The sequence below is a fragment of the Stenella coeruleoalba genome, assembly GCF_951394435.1.
Source record: "Stenella coeruleoalba genome assembly, chromosome: 19".
NCBI classification, from domain to species: domain Eukaryota; kingdom Metazoa; phylum Chordata; class Mammalia; order Artiodactyla; family Delphinidae; genus Stenella; species Stenella coeruleoalba.
In genome coordinates, this window is record NC_137165.1 from 34,834,626 (window position 1) to 34,855,870 (window position 21,245).

Consider the following 21,245-nt stretch of genomic DNA (forward strand, 5'->3'; position numbering starts at 1 on the left):
CAGCAAAATTATAAAGTGATCAGGTTTGCTGATGGATAAACTGGAGTAAAGGGACGGAGCTACCAGTGGTAGAAAAGATATTTAGCCAAAGAGAAACTGAGGTGATACAGGCCAGAATTGACACTGGGAAGATCTCTGTTTACTGAGATGTAGGGAGAACAGAGGAATGAGTTAGACGGCAGAAGGATGGTAAGGATTTGAAGACAGACTGGTGAGGAACAGAGACGCATTTTTAATGTAACTGGGGTAGAGAAGAGCCACGTGACAGTTTACTTGTTAAATGTATGAGAACAGGCATAGGCTTCTGGAGTCAAAACTGATGTCAAACGAAATCACTCATCTCAGGGGTCCATCAACTGCTCCTTTAGCTACAGACTTGAGCATACTGACAATAAATTTCTTCCAAAAATAGAAAAAATTTTAAAGTGTGGTCTATTGAGGTATAATTCACATATAGTAAAATTGTCCATTTTTAGGTGTACATGAAATTTGCCATCACATAGGCATATAACCACCACCACAATCACCCCAAAAGTTTTCATCAGCCCCCAAAGTATTCTCATTCCCTTTGTAATCAATTCCCTTCTCCCACCTGACAACCACTGATCCTTGTGTCTCAACAATATTGCCTTTTCTAGAATGTTATGAGTCTAGCTTCTTTCAGTCAGCGTAATGCATCTGAGATTTATTCATGCTGACGCAGGTGGCAGTAGTTCCTTTTTTACTGCACAGTACTATTCCATTTTATGGAAATAACACACCTTGTCCATCTCTTTGCCTGTTAGCAGACATTTGGGTGGTCTCCAGTTTTTGGCAACTATGAATAAAGCTGCTAGAGACATTCACGCACAGGTTTCTGTATGAATAGACATTTTCATTTCTGTTGAGTAAATACCTAGGAGTAGGATTGCTAGGTTATATGGTAAGTGGATAACTGACTCTATTTTTTTAAAAAAGCTCAACTTTTTCAAAGTGGCTGTACCATTTTGCATTCCCATCAATACACATGAGAGTTCTAGTTGTTTTGCATCCTTACCAACACTTAGTACTGTCTGCTTAGAATTTTTTATTTTAGTTTAGTGGTGTCTAATTGTGGTTTTAATTTGCATTTCCCTAATGACTAATGATAAATATCTTTTTGTGTGCTTATTTACCATCCTTATGCCTTTGGTGAAATGTCTGTTCAAATTTTTTACCCATTTAAAAAGTTACTGGGTTGTTTTCCTATTATTGAGTTGTGAGAACTATATATACGTGTGTATGTGTGTGTGTGTGTGTGTGTGTGTGTGTATACACATAAATACACACACACACATATATATATTTTTTCCAGTCACCTCCAGTGGTTTTTCTGAATAGGATATTGGATGTGAGGTTGGTGGAAGGCAGATGGCTGTGTGACTGTCTGCCTGTGCCCACCAGTGGCGAGGCACAGTTTGGTGCCTGCTGGGATCTGGCTTCTTGGGGAGTAACACTGACCTTTCTTTCATCTTTGCAGCCTTTTTGTTTGTGTTTTCTCATTTACATCTGATGGGAAGCAATTTAATGTTTTCCCCTTAGAACACATGAAAAGCTTGTTATTGTCTTTTAGCCTAAATTTAAGCTCCATGAGAGCAGGAATCATCTTTGTACACCCATAGCATAAGAACAGAGCTTTACACACAACAGGCACACAATAAATGCAGGTGAACTGCCATAATTCTCACTGCTCTATCAAAACTCAGCTCTGGTTTGTATTTTCAGCAAGCTGAACTACTATAAGCAAATGAAGTCTTTCCTATTAGTGTTATAATGTGTAGCAGATTCTTTAAGCAAAATGAGTGGTTCAATTTTCCTCTCCTTTTAGTTTTCCCCAGTGTAGACACTGGGTTTTCCTTTCAAAATTCTTTACCTGGGCTAGAATTAAGCTAGTAACTCTATGTACTATAAAGTCATATTATACTAGGGTTGCTCTACTGAACCGCATAAACCTGCTTTAGCTGTTGAGAAGACATTTTATCAGAGGGTTAGATAGAAAATGAAGATACCCAAAACGTGATTATATGTTCCAATGGTCTTGACTTCTCATATTTGCATCTTATGCTGTTGGATAAATTTGGATGAGGGGCTTCCTGGTGGCGCAGTGGTTGAGAGTCCACCTGCTGATGCAGGGGACAAGGGTTCGTACCCCGGTCCGGGAGGATCCCACATGCCACGGAGCGGCTGGGCCCGTGAGCCATGGCAGCTGAGCCTGCGCGTCCGGAGCCGGTGCTCTGCGACGGGAGAGGCCACAGCAGTGAGAGGCCCATGTACGACAACAACAACAATAAAAATTGGGTGAGTTCTTTTCCTTAATAAACACCGATTTCTCAATTTCTCTTATGTGCAAACTATTTTAAAGGGCTTAAATTCCAGACTCTGAGACATTTAAAAAACTAGGAACCAGTGAAGAATCAACCAGAAAAACCTGAAGCCTGGGCATGATAATCTACAGCTCTATCTAAACAGCTCTGAAAGCTTCTCCTTTCATAATTCAACACCCTGACTGTGTACATCAGCTGATTAGACTGTGTGAAGATGGCCACTCTGAATGAGAGGGGACATAGCCAGATTTGGATCCACGCACAGGGGACATTCCCGAGAATGATGAACAGCCAGGAGTCAGGTTTCTAAACAGTCTCGTTTCCTGCGTCTTTATCATATTCACACAGCAGTCTGTGCACAGCCAGGGACCAGGTCTGTCTTCCCCCTGGAAGGCTGAAGTCCTTGCATTTCTAATCTACCAACGTGTGCAGTTCTTGCACTTTTAATTTATGAGCGTGTGGGGGGGACCTCTCTGACTTGGAAACATATTGGCTCGGTCTAATGCTTGGAGATTATTAAACTCAGAGCTATGCTCCACTATCAAGTCTACAGATCTTTTATTTAGAAGATATGGTGCTCTAAATGCACAAAGAGCTCCCTGTCACCTTCACATTAAAGCCCCTAGTGCCTGGTAAATGGAATTATATAGCTGTCATCTCCTTTCCCCAAAGTTTTAAGAGTACAATGGGCTCATTTTTTCACACTCCATCCCAGCTTCAGAACTAAGAGACCTACTTTGTATTGATTTAAGGTCTCAGAAATAAATAAACCTGCTTCACCGCTGTGATTCACAACAAATTCATGATACACTATTGCATGATATATTTCAAGCTCTGGCTCTGGCTCTCTTTTTCCTCTGGTGAGTGATGGGGGAGGTGGGAGGTAGTGGGGAGCTGTGAAGCTGACAGCTGGATGGTTATTGGAGATGGCTGCTGACTGCAAATCCAAGAACAGACACTGTTGGAGGAGTATGGGATTTTTTTTAACTGGGGGGCAGGGGTGAAAAGCTAATTTACTTGGGTTTCAGGCTGGGGTTGGGGGAGAAGAAAGGTTAAGGGGAGAGGAGAGGGAAAGATGGAATAGCAAAGCTTCAACTGAACACTAATTTGCAAAGACAGAGCTATGAACATGTGTAGAAAGAAAGGTGGAGAAAATCCAGCATAAGAAGGCGTAACATCTGACTGGAAGATGAAAACGCCAAGCTGCTCTGCTTAGGGCACTGTGCTGGCAGTCCTCAGGGGGCACTTAGCTTGAGTTCAGGGACAAGGTTTTATTAGAGGCAGAACGTGCAGAGACCCTACACGCCACAGAACCTGTGAAGTGGAGGCATCTCTTGATTCCAATACTCGGGAAGCATCCCAGTCCGGGAGGCTGGAATGGACCCTCTAGAGAGAGGGTAGAGATGTTATGGAGGTCCACACGTATGAAGTGAGCCAGAGACTGCTCCCTGAGCTGAGAGGGTAATAAGCTCTAGCATTTTACATTTGGTTTGTGTGCCCATAGAGCTTAAGATTACCTCAGTCTACAGCACTTTTATTGATTCCTGAAATAAGCACCACCAAACCATGAGTTTTAACCACTACCTAAATATGTAGCACTCAGAAAGACCTATCTTTCAGTCATGTATTAGGATCCTGACTTTCGATACAGCAGGTGATGGGCAGGTCTAAAAGCCTTGCGTGATGCCACGTGGCAGTCTCCTACGGTTCCATAGAGTACTACTTCACAGTGGTGAGTTTTAGCTGTTTCTCTAGTAATTACTAAGTATTTCATATTTTCAGATGGCAAGAATGTTATTTATGAGTCCAATTTCTTTTCTATCTTTGAAGAGCATTTTCATCTTCACTACATTTGTTCTTGAGACAAGACCAGACTCTGAAAGCAAAAATACATGGGGAAGAGTTTGGTTCTGTTAAGTTCTACATAAGCCAGACCATCAAACTGGGAGTTGCTTTGTTAATTTTGAACTACTTTTTAAGAGGTATTAGTTTGTCTTACAGAGAAACAGACTTTAGCCAAATATAAGGAAGAACTTTATACAGATGAAAGGGATTGGCTGAAAAAGTACTGAGCTCCCCTTCAGTTGAGTTTTTCAAGCATAACTGAATGACTATTTGGTAACGGAGTCACAGAGGAAATTCAAACAACAGTTGGGTGGTTGGACTTTTGAGGATCCTTCCACTCCCAACGATTATAATTCTATGGCCCCTTGGTGTCATCATGAATGATATCACCCCTTCCACCCACCATGGGGCATTTATTCTTCCATAATATGGATAAGAAACAAAAAAATTTTGAATTGTTATGCTTTACAACTCCTATTCCTAATCTTGCTAATATGTAATAATTTTACACATCACTGATATGTAATCTCACTAACATAAAATTCTCTCACATGGAGTCACTTTTTTGATCCCCCCCAACTCCTTCCCCCTCATCTATCCTAACACGGTTCCCTGGCTACAAATCAAGATACATCTTCATAGCGTAACAGAATACTAGAAATTAAAGACAATTTAAGATTAAGAGAACCTCTGGCCTTCACCTTAAGGTGGGAAATGTATTTTAAAAAGAGGAAATTGAGCCCCAAAGAGATTAGAGCCCAATGTTGCTTTACCTAGTAAATGGAAAGGAGAGGAATAATCAAAAGTTTTTCATTTGCTTTTTTTTAAAAAAATAATCTAAAGGCTTTGAAACTTCAAAAAGTTTGAGCACATTTACAGTAGTTTGTCAAACATGATAATTCCTGAGTCTCTATTTAATGCTCAGGCAGAGACTCTCAGCTTTGACTTGATGCTTGTGTGGGTCTCCCGTCCTGAGTCTCTAAGCCACCATGCCCACATGGGCTGTCTTAGAGAGCCAGAGGCAATGGAGCTCTGAACAGCAATTCTACCAGAGAGCCCAGGATCAGACTTCTGGTATATTACCTTGACTCACTAATGGAGTCCAAGATACCTGGTACAGTTTCCTACCAAACCCAAGGAACGTCAAACGAAAGACAAATAAAACAACCCCCCAGACAGAGTCAGGTGTGCCCAGATTTTGTGTGTGCAGGGGGAAGGGCTTGAAAACTAAGGGGATGTGCCCACTGCAACCCTTTCTGAGAACTCGTTCATAATGCTAACGCGAGGCTTACTCAGGAAGCTCAAATGCCCTCTTTAGAAAGGAGAGCGATCCCATCTGGAGCTTCAGAGCACAGGGCCTGTCTATTGTGAAAATAGGTAGTTAGGGACTTTTAAAAATGCAAATTGCTGGATTGATCCTTAGAGTGATTATGGGCTATTGTATCAACAAGTCCCTGGGGACTCTTGCAGACAGATGAGTGACACATATACTACCCTATCAGGACTGAACATGGGGCCTCTCACATTAATGGCTTTCCAAAGTGTGTGATTGTCTTTAGATAACATCTATAGGGGAAGTCAATACACGAATGTACGCCACAGTGAGGACTGACATCTAACATTTTCTTAAAGGAATTTTTGCCTTCAAAGGGTCAGAAAATAGAGAGAATGCTGTGTTTGTATTTCCCTTCCAGGGCCTGGATAATGAGTTGCAATGAGAAAGACCTCTAACCGCATCACAGGGAAGACCACAACAGTGCCAGTGATTTACCAGTATTAACTCATATAATCCGCACAAGAGCCTGGTAGATAGGTACTATTACGATCCCTGTTTTACAATTAACACAACTGTGACCTGGAAGGGTTAAATGCACTGCCCAAGGTCACACAACTCACAGGCGGCAGAGCCTGTACTCAAACATTAGCCAGTCTTAACTATTCCACCTCTTTCAGTTATGTGACAGTTACAATGCTGCCTCACAAAAGAGCTAACGAACTGCCCCCTTGCTTTCTCGAACCTCTGGGACTGACTCTCACGTTGAGCGAGTGTCACATAGTCATGGGTGAGGAGGGAGGATGCATAATGCAGTCCCCTGGTGCTACAAGCTCCTGGGAGGAACTCTGATACTGTACCCAATAGAGTCACATTTCACATTGTACAGACACATAAAAATATGTATTTGGAGACTAAGGTCCAGAGAAAGACTGATACCAAGTCTCAAAAGCAAGATTAGCAGAATTAGCCCCCTACAGGCCTAACATATAGCCCTAGCCACACTCATCACATAATTGTTTTTTTCCTGGCAGATTCAGTGGAAATAGGGGCCAGCTCTCGCTAAGGGGAATGAGATTATTGGATTTTTTCTTTTTTTTGCCTTAAACCAGAAGCTTTAAAATGCTTATCACAAGAAAATCATATATCACCTCTTGAATGAATCTATAATCTATCTATCAGGCCATGGGCACATGCCTTACCTCCATAGACAGTAACTGTCCAGAGGACAAGTCAAAAACTGCAATTCTGCTTTCTTGGTACACAGAGAGAGCTTTCACCAAGCCTGGGGCAGTGGATTGAGAACTGGCAGGCTCTAGTCTACTTCCCTTATCATGCTAGGTCCTCCCAGCCTACCCACCACCTGATGTTACAGTACACATATTACACAGAAACAGAGAAGGGGAGTGGAGGGGAGAGGAAGTGGGTCCGGAAGTCACTGCAAACGTCCAGTGGCACCTTGACTTAGGAGTTTATGACTCTACAAATTGTCACAGTCCCTCAAGGGACTATCTTTTCAGTTCCCCAAACACACAGATTGCTGCCTTTGCCAGGCCAGCATGACTCACTTTGAGCAGGTAGTCTGTCATGTCCATCAAGTCCGCCCTTACCACTCAGTGAGGCATTCTGAGGGATCTGCCCACCAACAGTCTACAGTTTGTAGAGCTGGGAACCTATGATCCACTACCTGGAGTGACATGAAAGAGCAGGCCCTTAGAAGCTTCTCTTCCTAATGTCATCACTCTCATGATGTTTGGACAAAAAATAAAATGACCGGACTACCTTCTCTTCTCAGGTCTTGTGGACACTAAGCCCAGGGGACTGAGCGCATCTTAAATGAAACTCGGGGATGTGGAAGTTCATGTTCTGCTGCTCGTTCTAGTCTTTGTCAGTGGAACTAGGTTACTTTACCTCTTGCTGTTTTTGTCTTTCCATCTGTAAAATGGCCCTGGTGCCGCCAGCCCACCCAGAAGGTAGCAAGGAACCAGATAGATGTTCTTGATTTTAAGTTTCAAATAAAGTCATGCAGGCTGCCTCTAATCACCATCTCATTACCTTGAGTTCAAATGTCAACTCTGCTTCTGCAACACTTAAGGAAACCTGGATCCTGTATTTCTCCACACCTTTGTAATATTTTGAGTATTTTACAAACAACTGCAGGCAACAGCGAGCAAGACATTCAAGGAAAGAGCATACACAAATAATGAGATCACAAGGACAAGGGATCAAAAGACGCATATGCCGAGCACTTTCTGGTTTTGGAACAAAAGACAGAGTGGCAAAGGATGGGGCCCCGTAAATAAGATGTGTAGGTGAACGGTGAAATCACTGAAAGAGAAAAACAGGAAACCGCCAGGATGGTTATATTTTATATGCAGGTGACCACTGTTGGCTACAAAAAGAAATCCTTTAAAAAGTAAGAGTCTTTGGAAGCAAGAGGTTAGAAGGTCTAAACTAATTAAAACCAGGTCGGCTAACGACAGGCAACATCACGTGAGCACTGAGATGGAGAGTAGCTATAAAAGCTTGATGCGTACATGCAGTGTATTAAGTTGCGAATACGTGTCTCTCCAGCTTCGTATCTATTAAAGGAACAAACAATTTACATGTGGCTGCATTATGGGAGTGTGATATGTGGAGTGACAAACCTTTCTCTTCACATCCAACTATGTTCAGTCAAAGCAGAGATGGGGTGGAGGGGGGTGAGGAGGGGAGGAGAAAAGCAGGGAGAAAGAAAGTTTTAAAAAAATCTCTGCCTCAGCAAAAGTTTTCATTAAAATTTTAGACAAATGATCCCTGTGTCCTTCTCCCTTGCTGCCTGGGGCTCCATGCTATTTCTATGCAAATAACAACCTCGTGGTTTATATCTTATTATTTCCACCAGAGCTGCAGTGAGACATGACCTGAGACGTGTAAGAGGTGGGTGGGGGGCTGGGGGGTGGAGTTAGAGAGGAGAGAGAGAGAGAGAGAGAGGAAGAGAGAGGAAGAAGGGAGAGACAGAGAGAGAGAGAGAAAGATGAAGTGGGTGTTCACTCAAGTGTGAACAAATATTGTCAGGAGTGAGCGTCAAGAACAAAAAAGAATTGCAGGGATAACGTGTTTATTTCAGTCCCCCCACCCGCCCTTGCAAACCGGCACCTTTTAAAATTCATTGGGCATCAGGCGATCATGCACAATCCATCTGCTTTCACTTTATCATTTGCATTTCATGCCTCCTGGCTTTTGATGTGCTGATACTTTGATGCAGTCAGGAGACACGCATTATCATTATTTCAATTTTCAAAGGGGTCAACGGGATCGGCACTTGCACACACAGATTTTTTTTCCCCCCTACAACCTCTGCACAACCACCTCCCTTCTTATTCTTCACCCTAATGTTTAACGTAAAGGATGAAGACTAAAAAGGTAGGGGTCAAATGTTTACAGTCTAAAAGCTCGCATACACCGCCTACATTCCCGCTTTACACAGGTACACGCGTACGACAAGCTAGATGGTCAGGGCTTGTGGAGTCTCTACAGGGTTTCAGACACAAAGACTCTCACACATGGAGACTCAGGGAGGCACACAGACAGAGAAAGAGGGATCTAGACGCAAGATACAGACACAAAGAGAAAGAGACCAGCACTCACACAGGAAGAGGCATGCACTCAAAGTGACCTGGACACACGCCCAGAGGATGTGAGACAGAGATTCCTATAGGAAGAAAAGGCAGATGTGCAAAGAGACACCAGTGCAGACAAAGGCAGGACGTGCACAAGGAGGGAGGCAGAAGAGGCAGTCTGAGCGTGTGGCTCCTTTCTAGTTTCCTTTCTCGTACCTGAGAGGCAAAGGGGCAGACAGGACATTCTTAATCAGTTTGCATGAAATCGGGGGTCTTCCAGCACCACGCTGCACATAAGAGGCAGTGACATGAAGACAGTGAAGCGGGCAGAGCAGGGTTAAGTAACCCCTATAACTGATCACTTCCTTCAGCTACAAATGATCGCAGCCTTCTGGAAATGAGCATTGTGGGGTAAGTTACAGCTACAGCTTTACTGTCTTTTCCCTACAACTAGACTTCTTTAACAAGGAGCCCTGCAGGCTAGGAGGAAGATGAATATAATGAATTTGATCACAACAATTCAACCGGGTTTTAAGAAAAAAATCCCTAATGCTTTCTTTGTGGCAGGATTGAAATTCAACTAGCAAGTTTTTAGGAAAAACAAACAAACAAATAAAAACCCCAGCAGCAGCAACAACAACACACCACCACCACCTTTGCTTTTCAGGATATTCTTTGGATATCAGGGAGAAAATTAAAAACTCAATGTAACAAGATACTTTTCAGAAATCAGCTCTTTGTTCAGGTACGGGAACATTATGGAAATGCAGGTGTCTTCTTTAAATTCTATCCTCACAGATAATGGTATCTACAATTCTCTTCAGCATTCCTCAATATCTCATCCTAAGAAGGTATCCAAAAGAACAACTTAAAAATAAAGTAAGTTTCTCCCGCAGCAATAACCTCCCTCAGTAGAGGCAGTTCACAATCTTTATTTCCAGGCTACTCTCCAAAAAGAGAGCAGGACATCCAAGTTTGCCTTTGTTAGCACTGCTCTGCCTTTCCTTGGAGAGAAAGGCAAGCCCAGAGAAGGACATGAAGTTTATACAAATGCAGAGAGCAAACTTATCACATCACGCCATTCTCATTTCTGACATCCCCAAAAGCTAATTGGACTGATGGCAGTGTCAACTTATTCTAAATGGGAATGATAGGATAGGACACTTAATTCCCATCCTTCCACTTGAAAGCCAAGGCTTCATAAACAGTTTGCGTGAGTCTAGTAAACAACTTAGCATGCATATAGCCCCGCAAGCACAATCACCAAACCGTGTAAGGGAGAGGAAAAGGAAACTGAAACTGTAATGTGAGCCAACACTTTGTGCCAACTACTAGCTGCTTTTACCTATGTTTTCTCATTTGATGTCCACAGCATCATTTAGAGGTGGAAATTATCATCCCCCTTTGACAGATAAAGAAAGCTGAGGAGTTGAGGGGTTATACGAGTTGTACGAGGTCAGTCAGCCAGCCAGCCAGCCAGCCTCAGACAATTACATATTCCTGGCTCTGGAGAGAAAATAATTTTCCTATGCCTGCAAAGAAGTCAGAACTATACTGTCGGGGACTTCCTGGGCGCAGTGGTTAAGAATCCGCCTGCCAATGCAGGGGACACGGGTTCGAGCCCTGGTCCGGGAAGATCCCACATGCCGCGGGGCAACTAAGCCTGCATGCCGCAACTACTGAAGTCTGCATGCCTAGAGCCCATGCTCTGCAACGAGAGAAGCCACCGCAATGAGAAGGCCGTGCACCGCAACGAAGAGTAGCCCCTGCCCACGGCAACTAGAGAAAGCCCGCTCGTAGCAACGAAGACCCAATGTAGCCTAAATTAATTAATTAATCAAAAATAAAAAATAAAAAAGAACGACACTGCCCTTTGTATATTCAGGTATTCTTAGATAGTTTTCACTCTTGCAAGCTGTGACCTCACTATCCATTTTTTTTCCCTCTCTGGAAAAGCCAATATGAGCTTGGATTGAAAAGGCACAAGCAGGGCTTCCCTGGTGGTGCAGTGGTTAAGAATCCACCTGCCAACGTAGGGGACACAGGTTCGAGCCCTGGTCTGGGAAGATCCCACATGCCGCGGAGCAACTAGGCCCCTGAGCCACAACTACTGAGCCTGCGCGTCTGGAGCCTGTGCTCCGCAACGGGAGAGGCCCGCGCACCGCGATGAAGAGTGGCCTCCACTCACCGCAACTGGAGAAAGCCCTCGCACAGAAACGAAGACCCAACGCAGCCAAAAATAAATAAATAAATAAATAAAGTTGAACCTTCTTTTAAAAAAAAAGGCACAAGCTTTTCTTTTGCAGGGAAAATAAATCTCCATGTCATACTCTTTCTCAACAATCCATCCATGCATCCATCCACCCATCTTTCCACTCAATAATTACCAAGTACTTCCTTATGTACAAGGGACCATCATATGTGCTCCTTTTCAGAGGTGCTTTCACAAATTTCTCAAAACATTAAAACTTGATACCCTCAGCATGTTCAGGGGATGTTTCAGAGGTAGCTCCACGTCTGGGAATAGATCTCACATCCCTCGCTCACAGATGAGAAAAAGGGAGGGAGGGCGGAACAGAAGCATTCAATTAATTCTGTCTTTCTAGAAGGACATCAGAACGTAAACTCCTCACAGCAGGAGTTTTATATGGTTTGTTTACTACATAGCAGGGCTTGGAATAGGGCCTGGCACATAGTAGGTACTCAAAACACTCATTTTGTTGAATGAATGAATGAATAGGCAGGGAAGATGGAGGGGGAGGGGAAGAGATAGACTGAGGAAGCCTTCCCCCAATCAGGATCTAGAACTAGGAATTCACAATAATCCTCCAAAAGCTTCACATACTTCTCCCAAACCCTAGAAACTTACTTTGTTGAGGGCCCCAGCTCCTGTCAGAATTAAGTGAGAATTTTCAACCTGGATGGTTCTCTGTCCCAGTCGGACAAGGTAAGCCCCAATCCCAATGGCCCGGCATGTAACCTTAAAAAAGAATAAATTCGACATGTCACATATTTATGTTCCCTCCCTAGCTATAATAACTAAGGCACAGATATGTAAAATCCACATTAACAGGAAAAAAATATTGCTTTTTTAGGAAATCTGTTTGATTAATAACAATACAAAACCACAGTTTCCTGGTTAAAGCAAAGAAGGTACAGAATTCATTCAATGATTCAAGTAACAGACAGTTAAAGGCTCATACGCCCTTTACTTCTCTTACACTTTTGTTTATTTCACAGATGTTTGGCATCTACACTAGAGGTATGAACAAGGAAAACAGTAAGAGGAGAAGAGATTTCAGCTGTTAATACTCTGGTAGAATATTTAGAGAAATGAGAAGTTAAGCTAAAGGCTAACATGAGGTGCTAGGTTTAGCTGGGAAATTCAATTATTTACATTATCCTGCCTTCCTACTTTCGTGCACAATTAAAATCAAATTGTAGATATACAGTTTTTAAGAAATGCTCCCATTTGGGACTAAGTAGTGGGGATGGGAGCAAAAACAAACCCTAGTCAGCTCTTCAAACATCTCATGCTCTGGCAAGATTTACCAGGCTAATGGTGATGATCTCATCATAGGCCAACGAGGATTCTCCAGCAATCATTCCAGAACCTCGAAGGTTCTCTGCTCCAAGTCCCTCTTCCTTCCCAATGATATCGGTTATCTTGTACCTAGTGGATACAGCCATGCCAAATTATACAGGTTAGACACGTTAACAACAATCCATTAAAAGAATAACCACCATTAATAGGCTGCTACAAGCATACTGAAAGCTTATATTTAATACCAGGCCTGTACTTTTTTTTTTATACTCTTCATTCATATATCTTTCCTTCTTAGCCTGGTGCCTATTTTGTCTGGAAGCAATATGGTATAGCAGAAAGAGCAAAATCTGGAACTAAGTAGACAGGTTTAAATCCCTGCTCTGACACATACAGCAGTGTGACTCTAGGGATAATAGTAACTTGTGTAAAATGGGATTTATAGTATCCACTTCTACGGGTTGACATGAAAGTTAAAGCAGCAAGGAGAGGGTTTGACACATAGGTGGCGCTCCGATGTTAGATACCCTCTCTTACTTTCTAGGACAAGTTTCTTAAAAGCAGGGTCAATGTGTATCTATCTCTAATAAGCAACAGCTTTTAAATCAACAATTTTAGATAAATGTTACATAGGAATAAAAAAAATCCAGAGGCACAGTGAGAACACTCAGGCCAATTTCTCAAGTCAAAAATCCTCTCTCTTTCCAAGACAAGGATGGAAGGGGAAGGTCAACATAGTGCACTCTATCCCTGCTCCTCTGTAAGTATCAAGTGTATACACGAGAGTTCCTGGCATAGTCCTCTGGAGGGGCAGGGGGAATGTGTGTAGAAGTGAAATGCTGGACAAGTTATACAGAAAGCATCCTGGGGATCCAGAGGGAGCCACCCATCTGCCTTCTCGGCAGGGGATTAGGAGTGATAGCTGATAATGGGAAATGGGAGATGGGGAATGCAACTCATAAAAGAAAGGAAAAATACAAAGTTGGAAGTAGAGATGGACATATATTATTTATTGTTCCATGTGTACCCTTAAGGCTTGGCACTGGGCACAGTTTTAGAAATTGAAATAATAAATAAATATCCCATAGTGGCTCTTAAACTATTTATTTTTTTGCTCCCATATTTCTGTTCCCTACTTCCAGCCTTCCATCAATTCCTTTTCTTTGCCCTTGCTGTTTGTCTGGGGCTTTGCGTTTCTGCTTCCCAGATTCCCAATAATCCCTTCTCACAATAATTCCCCAATTCTTCCTTTTGCTCTGTATCTAGACTCTAGTATAGTTAGGTTACAGGTAAAGCTCATCTCCCTTAAGGGGTTAATGAGCCACATTAATTTGGTGGTGGTGGGGGGGAACGTGTCCTTTTAATAAGGCCCACATGCCATATAGTCACAAATACTCATGGGCCCAGTCAGCCTTCTTTGCAAAGCAGATGTTTTCCCTCCTCAGGAGTGCCTACTGCTTCACAGGTGTTTGTGATTTGTTAAGTGGCATCTTCTCCCCTTGTATTATATGAAAAAGATGAAAAATTTCCCATTTTCTGCTCTGTGATCTGAGCCTTCTACCTTTAAGAGTATCATTCTTTAAAGCAGTACCAGGGACTTCCCCGGTGGTCCAGTGGTTAAGACTCCACGTTTCCACTGCAAGGGGCACGGGTTCAATCCCTGTTGGGGGAAATAAGATCCCCTCGTGCTGCATGGCATGGCCAAAAAAAAAAAAGTAGTACCAAATTTTAATGTTACTTATAATAAAAATCTTCGTGTAGTGTAATATAATTAACAAAACATGTTCATGTATATCATTTTTGATCCTCACAGCAGTCCAGTGTGATACGGAATATCATCTCCATCATCATAGATAATGATACCCAGGAGTTTTGATTGCTTACTATGTGCTGAGTTCTGTGCTAAGGGCTTTACATATACTGGATAACTTGATCTTCATCATACAGATGAGGAAACTAAAGCTCAGAGAAGAAAACTGACTTGCTTTAACAAAAGCAATATACAAAATCAATAGCTTTCTGAGATACCAGTAATAAAGAGTTGAAAAATATAATGGCGGGGGTGGGGTGGGAATCCCATTCGGAGTAGCAAGAAAAATGCAAAACATATAGGAATATTTAAAAACTGGCAAAATCCCACCATACCTATACTGTAGACCAAGACATCCTGGGATGGATGCCACAGTGAACTGTCGGGTGCACTGAAGGATATTTCAGATTTTTGAGAGAAACACTATGATATGTGATATCTGTTGGATGCCTCGCAAACTACGAGTTTTAAGTAGTTCATGGTTTAACATGAGGTGCTGCTACATTCCTTCTGACAATGTCCTATCTTTGCAAAGCTGGGTTTTCAGTTTCTGTGGGGAAAAAAAAAGTTCTACACAAAAATCAGTGCAGAACAAAACGTGAGGGTGGCTATGTCCAAGCTGATTCCAAGGTTTGCAATGTCGTATGGGTGCAAATATCCCATTAGTAAGTAACTCTAATTATTTAAGAATAGAATAAAATTTTTTCAGTTATGTGTATTATACAGTTGACCCTTGAACAATGCCAGGGTTAGGGGCATCAACCCTCAGCAGTTGAAAATCCGAGTGTAACTTGTAGTTGGCCCTCATATATATGGTTCCTCCGTATCCATGGATGCATATCTGTAGATTCAACCAACCACAGATGGTATAGTACTGTTGTATTTACTGTTGAAAATGTCCACACAGAAGTGGACCCGCACAGTTCAAACCCACGTTGTTCGTGGCATAAATACTTATGAAGCTGTCTGGGTCAGCTTCCTTAATAATCAGAAATATTAGGCATATCTTTTTGCCTAAAGGTGTTATGAAAAAATTACAGAGACAGTAAAGGTGCTGTGAACCAAGAACGAGTGGGAATTTCTGGCATAATCTATATAAAGAAAACTATAAAACTTTAAAAAATACACTTAAATAACTGGAAAAACATACCATGTTTCTTGTTGGGAAGAGTTAATATTATGAAGTTCTCGGATCTTCCTAAATTGATTTATAAACCTAATGCAATCTGAATCAAAATCATTACGGAAAGTTTTGGGGAATTAAAAAAAAAATGAGCCTATCTGTAAAAAGACAAAAATAGTTAATAAAACTTGGGGAAAAATTAAGAATGTGAGGAACTCTGGCCCATTAAAGTAGTTAAAATAGTGTGGCGTTAGTCCAAGAATAGAACAAAAAACAGAATATAAAGCCTGGTAATTGAGTTAAGATTATTATAAAAGTGAGGGAAGTATGAATTATTCAATAAATGGTATTGGAGCAACTTATTAACATTCTGGAAAATACTTGCAGATAGATTATAAAAATGTTCAACTTCACTGGGGATCAAAAATACCAGTTAAAATAACAATTGCTGTTTTTATCCTATTTTATTAATTTACAGTAAACAGTGTTGGCAAGGGTGGAGAAAAAATTAAAGAGGGGAAACAAGCACTACCATATACTGCTGGTGGGAGTGTAGCTCTTGGGAGGACAATTTGAAATTATCCAAAAAAATCTTTTAAAAAATGGACATACTGGGCTTCCCTGGTGGTGCAGTGGTTGGGAGTCCACCTGCCAATGAGGGGGACGCGGGTTCGTGCCCCGGTCCGGGGGGATCCCGTATGCCGCGGAGCGGCTGGGCCCGTGGGCCACGGCCGCTGGGCCTGCGTGTCCCGAGCTTGCGCTCCGCAACGGGAGAGGCCGCGGCGGTGAGAGGCCCGCGTACCACAAAACAACAACAACAAAACAAAACAAAACAAAAATGGACATACTTTTTGACCAGTAATTTCACTTTTAGAGATTAACCCAAAGGGAATAGCCAGAGATATTCTTCAAAGTTTACATAAAAGAATGACCAGCCCAGGGATATAGCAGTAAAAACCGGGATAGTCTGTATGTTCAAATATGATATATTCATTATAATGATTTATATGAAGCCATTAAATATCATATTCTCAAATAATACTGTAAGAATATATAAAATTTCTCCCTAAATAATATTTAGTAAAAAGAACAAATTACAAAAGCCCTTTTCTATTATGATCCCAATTATGTAGGAAAAAAGGTGTGTGTGTATATATATATATATATATATATATATATATATATATATATATATATATATATATATGACAGAAAGAATATAATATACATTAATAACTGTGATCTCTTGGTAGGACTGTAGCTGATTTTTACTTTTTCTTCATAATTGTTTATATGTTCCAACTTTTCAAAATGAATAATTATTATAAATATAGTTTAAAAACCTTAATCAATAATAAGGTCTTTCAGCTAGTAAGTGGTACAGCTGAGATACAAACCTAAGGCTTCGAGATTACTCAACAAGCAATCTTCACTGCTCTTCAAGGTCATGATCAGCAGGACAGTGAGAAAAAAATGATCATATTCTCCTTTCTTTAATCCACAGCCAAATTATTCTGATACATAATACCTACCTGGATTCTCCTTCATCCTCCACGTGTTCACAATGGACAGAGTTGAGAGCACTGACTCTCTTATAATCTTGAGGGGTCAGATATAAATATTTGTATCCCTGTGGGAAACACAAATAGTTTTCAACTCATTATTTGCCATCACCACAGAAGACCCAGCAAGGCATGCATAATGCAGCTTCTTCCAAAGCTGGCTTTAAATCTCCAAATCGTGTCTCAGAGTTACTGTCTCATAGAATACTACCATAGACAGTTCTTTGAAAGACGGAAGTGCCTATTTCTGCAGTCACTGACTGTGTCCTTGAAACAAGATATCTTGTAGCTACAACTCCAGGTATACTCCACTCATTTCCTTTTCATCAAGGTTAAAGGGTCATTCTCTAATCTTTACTGACACCTCTATTAAAGATATCAACACAAAATTAAAGAATTATATGAATTACTATCCTTCATTTTCTCAAATCCATAGTACCGTCAACATATAGACGGGTCAAGCATAATTGAGAGCATCACAAAACTAGGCTATTCAATCTTAAAATCAGAAGTCTATGCAGTGCTAATGATCAGTAATCACTGAGCTCATACCTTTTGCTTTTCTAAATAAACAAATTCTAATCCCTATGTACATTAAAAAATTATACTAACACTTCATAACTGACTTATTTTTATACATTCATATACACACTCACATAGAAACTAGTTATTTAATATGTGTGTTCACCTTAAGTGAATCAGTCACTCAGAAAAAAAAAAAAAAGGAAGCAGAGAAAAACTTTTAAAATACTATGAGAAATTATGTCCACCATTTAACTGAATTTGTCCCACAGGGAGCACAACATGCCAGAGACATGAATTTGAATTTGCCACTGATTTTGCCTGACTTATGACAAGAATGCCCCGTAGCACTGAGTGTCAGTAGTATGTCTGTCAGCACATATTTACTGAGTGCCTATTATGTGCAAGATACTGTTTAAGACACAGAACAAACAGAAAGGAAGAAAACAGGCAAAAATTCCTGGCCTTGTACAACTCATCTTCTAGTAGGTGAGTCAGAAAATACACAAAATAAATAAGTTAAGCATACAGTGTTAATGGGAATAATGTTTAAGGAAAAAATAAAATAGAGGAAGGAGACAGGAGAGTTGGCAGAGTTGAACTTTTAGAAGAATAGCCGGGGAAGGCTTTAATGAAAATGTCATTTGAGCCAAGACCTGAAGAGCTGAGGAAATGAGACATGAGGATATTTGGGGGAAAAGCATTCAGGCAGAAGGAACCACAAGTGTGAAGCTGCTGAGTGTGTCCAGCAGGCTCAAGAAACAGTGAAAAGGCTGGTAGAGCCACAGTGTGGAATCAGGTGGGAGCAGCAAGAGAACAAGGACGGAGTGGTACTGGAAGGCCAATCTAGGGAGGGCCTTGCAGGTAACTATATGGTTCCTGGCCCTCACTTGAGTGAGCTGGGAAGCCTTTAAAGGGTTTGTTTTTTTTTTTAAGATATATATATATATTTTAATGAATTTATTTATTTATTTTTGGCTGTGTTGGGTCTTCGTTTCTGTGCGAGGGCTTTCTCTAGTTGCGGTGAGCAAGGGCCACTCTTCATCGCCGTGCGCGGGCCTCTCACCGTCGCGGCCTTCTCTTGTTGCGGAGCACAGGCTCCAGACGCGCAGGCTCAGTAGCTGTGGTGCACGGGCTTAGTTGCTCCACGGCATGTGGGATTTTCCCAGACCAGGGATCGAACCCATGTCCCCTGAATTGGCAGGCAGATTCTCAACCACTGCGCCACCAGGGAAGCCCTTTAAAGGGTTTTAATCAGAGGTAAGTTTTGAGTTGTGATCTGATTTACATTTAACTGGGTCATTCCATTTTCTGTTGAGAGTAGACTTTGGGTAGGGGTAGGGGCAAGGCCAGAAGCAGGAATGTCAATTAGCAAACAATGCAATAAATGCAGTAAGAGGTGGCAGGGACTTGGACTACTGTGTAGCAGTGGAAGTGCTCAGAGATGGTTGGATTCTGGATATATTTTGAAGGTCAGGATGTACACATGAGTTATTGACAGAGAGGAAGTGGGATATGAGAAAGAGAGGTCAAGGATAACTCCAAGGTCTTTTACTTAAATGAGGAATAGAGGTATCATTTATTGAGACAGAGAATATTGTGGGAAGAACAGATTTAAGGAAGAAGATTAGAAGCTACGTTTAGGCAGATGTGCAGGTAGAGATGTTGAGTCTGGATACATGAATCTGAAGTTCAGGGGCAGGATATAAATTTGGAAGTTTATCAGTTTATAGATGGAATTTAAAGCTTCAAGACTGGATCACCAAGGGAAGGTGAATATAGAAAAGAGGAGAGGTCCAGGGACCAAGCCCTAAAACACCTTTTTGTTTTCCTTCTTATCTCACCTTCCATACAAGCTATCCTGCCACAGCACCAGGTGAGAGGCACTGGGCCCTGTGGGGTTGCGGCTGGGGAGTCCTAAACTTCTTGGTCCTGCCACAGCCTCTGTGGCACTGACATGTGTCTCCATTCACATTTTTTTTTATAATTTAAAAAAATTGAGATAAAATTCACATAACATAATACCGGCCATTTTAAAGCGTACAGTTCAGTAGTTTTTAGTATATTCAGATGCTGTGTAACCACCACCGCTATCTAATTCCAGGATATTTCCATCACCCCCAAAAGAAATACTGTATTTATTAGAGGTCACCAACAATTCCCATATACTTTTAAAATGAATTTTACTGAAGCATAATTTACGTGCAATAAAATCCATCAGTTTTAAGTGTTGTAGTTTGATGAGTTCTGACAAATGTATACACTTGTGTGTAATCGCCACCACAAGCAAAAAATAGAATATTTCCATCATCCCCTGACACTCTTACATTTAAAGATGTAAAAGGCAGCAAAGGAAACTGAGAAAGAGTGGCTGGTGGGGGGCGGGGGGTAAAAAGGAGACTGTAGGTTCCTGGAAACCAAGAGGAGAAAGTATTTCAAGGATGAAGCAGTAACCAACCACATGGAATACTGCTGAAATGTCAAATAGGTGAGATTCAGATTTTAACAATATGGAATCAATGGTGACCTTGACAAAAGCAGCTCTGATGGAATGGTGAGGGTGCAAGGGGGACTGATATGGGTTCCAGAGGGGATGGGAGGGAGAAGAGTATCTGGAAACAGCAAGAAGAGAAACTCTTTTAAGAAGTCTTGCTGTAAAGGGAAGGAAAAAATGGGTAGGGTTAGTTAGTGACTGGAGGGGTAAGTGTCTGTGTGCTAAAAAAGGAGTATATTTAATAGAGAGGGAAAAAGTGATGAGGTAAGAAAGAAGGGGGAGAAGTTTTTTTTTTTTTTTTTTTTTTTTTTTTACGGTACACGGGCCTCTCACTGTTGTGGCCTCTCCCGTTGCAGAGCACAGGCTCCGGATGCACAGGCTCAGGGGCCATGGCTCACGGGCCCAGCCGCTCCACGGCATGTGGGATCTTCCCGGACCGGGGCACGAACCCGTGTCCCCTGCCTCGGCAGGCGGACTCTCAACCACTGCGCCACCAGGAAAGCCCAGGGGGAGAAGTTTTGATCTACATCCTTAAGTTGGCAATAAGGAAAAGGGTCAAGCATAGCGGGATTGGCCTTAGATAGAAGCAGGGACCGTTCATCAAAGTACAGGAGAGAAGGCGGAGAATAAGAGCACAGATGCAGATATACAGGAGCTCGTGGAGGCTCTCTTCTAATTGCTTCCATTTTCTCAGTGAATTGGGAAGCAACATCATCAGCTAAGAGTGAGGATGAAGGAAGAGGGTGTTGGAGGTTTGAGGAGAGAGATGTCAAACTGTCAATCAGGAGGTTGGTAAGCTTGAATTTAAAGACCAGTCAACAGCACTGTGTATTTTTCTCCATCAGTGTTCAGCTATGCAGGTGAGGGAAAAGGAGTAGATGGAGAGAGTTGGATTTAAACAAGGTTTCTGTACAGACACGGAGTAAGCGGAATGAAGAGAAAAAGCAAAGAAATTGAAGGCATGGGAAAGGTAGTGATTACGATCATTAGCCTATGGTAGACTTTGGATTTAAGGCTGGATAGGAATAAAATGAGTATGTAAGGAGGGAGTGAAGAGCAGAAGAAAGGTGGCAGGATCAATAGTTGTAGGTCTTGGTGAGTGCAAAGGATTACTGGACTTGGGGTACT

The 21,245-nt window shown here is 41.7% G+C and overlaps 1 protein-coding gene across 1 annotated transcript in view; it reads right to left on the minus strand.

Annotated features, from left to right (window-relative positions):
- Positions 1 to 21,245, minus strand: part of ACACA (acetyl-CoA carboxylase alpha) — a 272,579-nt gene that overhangs the window by 46,698 nt on the left and 204,636 nt on the right. Inside the window, 3 exon segments of the mRNA XM_079904143.1 lie at positions 11,932 to 12,042; positions 12,615 to 12,735; positions 17,072 to 17,169. Coding sequence (XP_079760269.1) covers positions 11,932 to 12,042; positions 12,615 to 12,735; positions 17,072 to 17,169 — 330 coding nt within the window.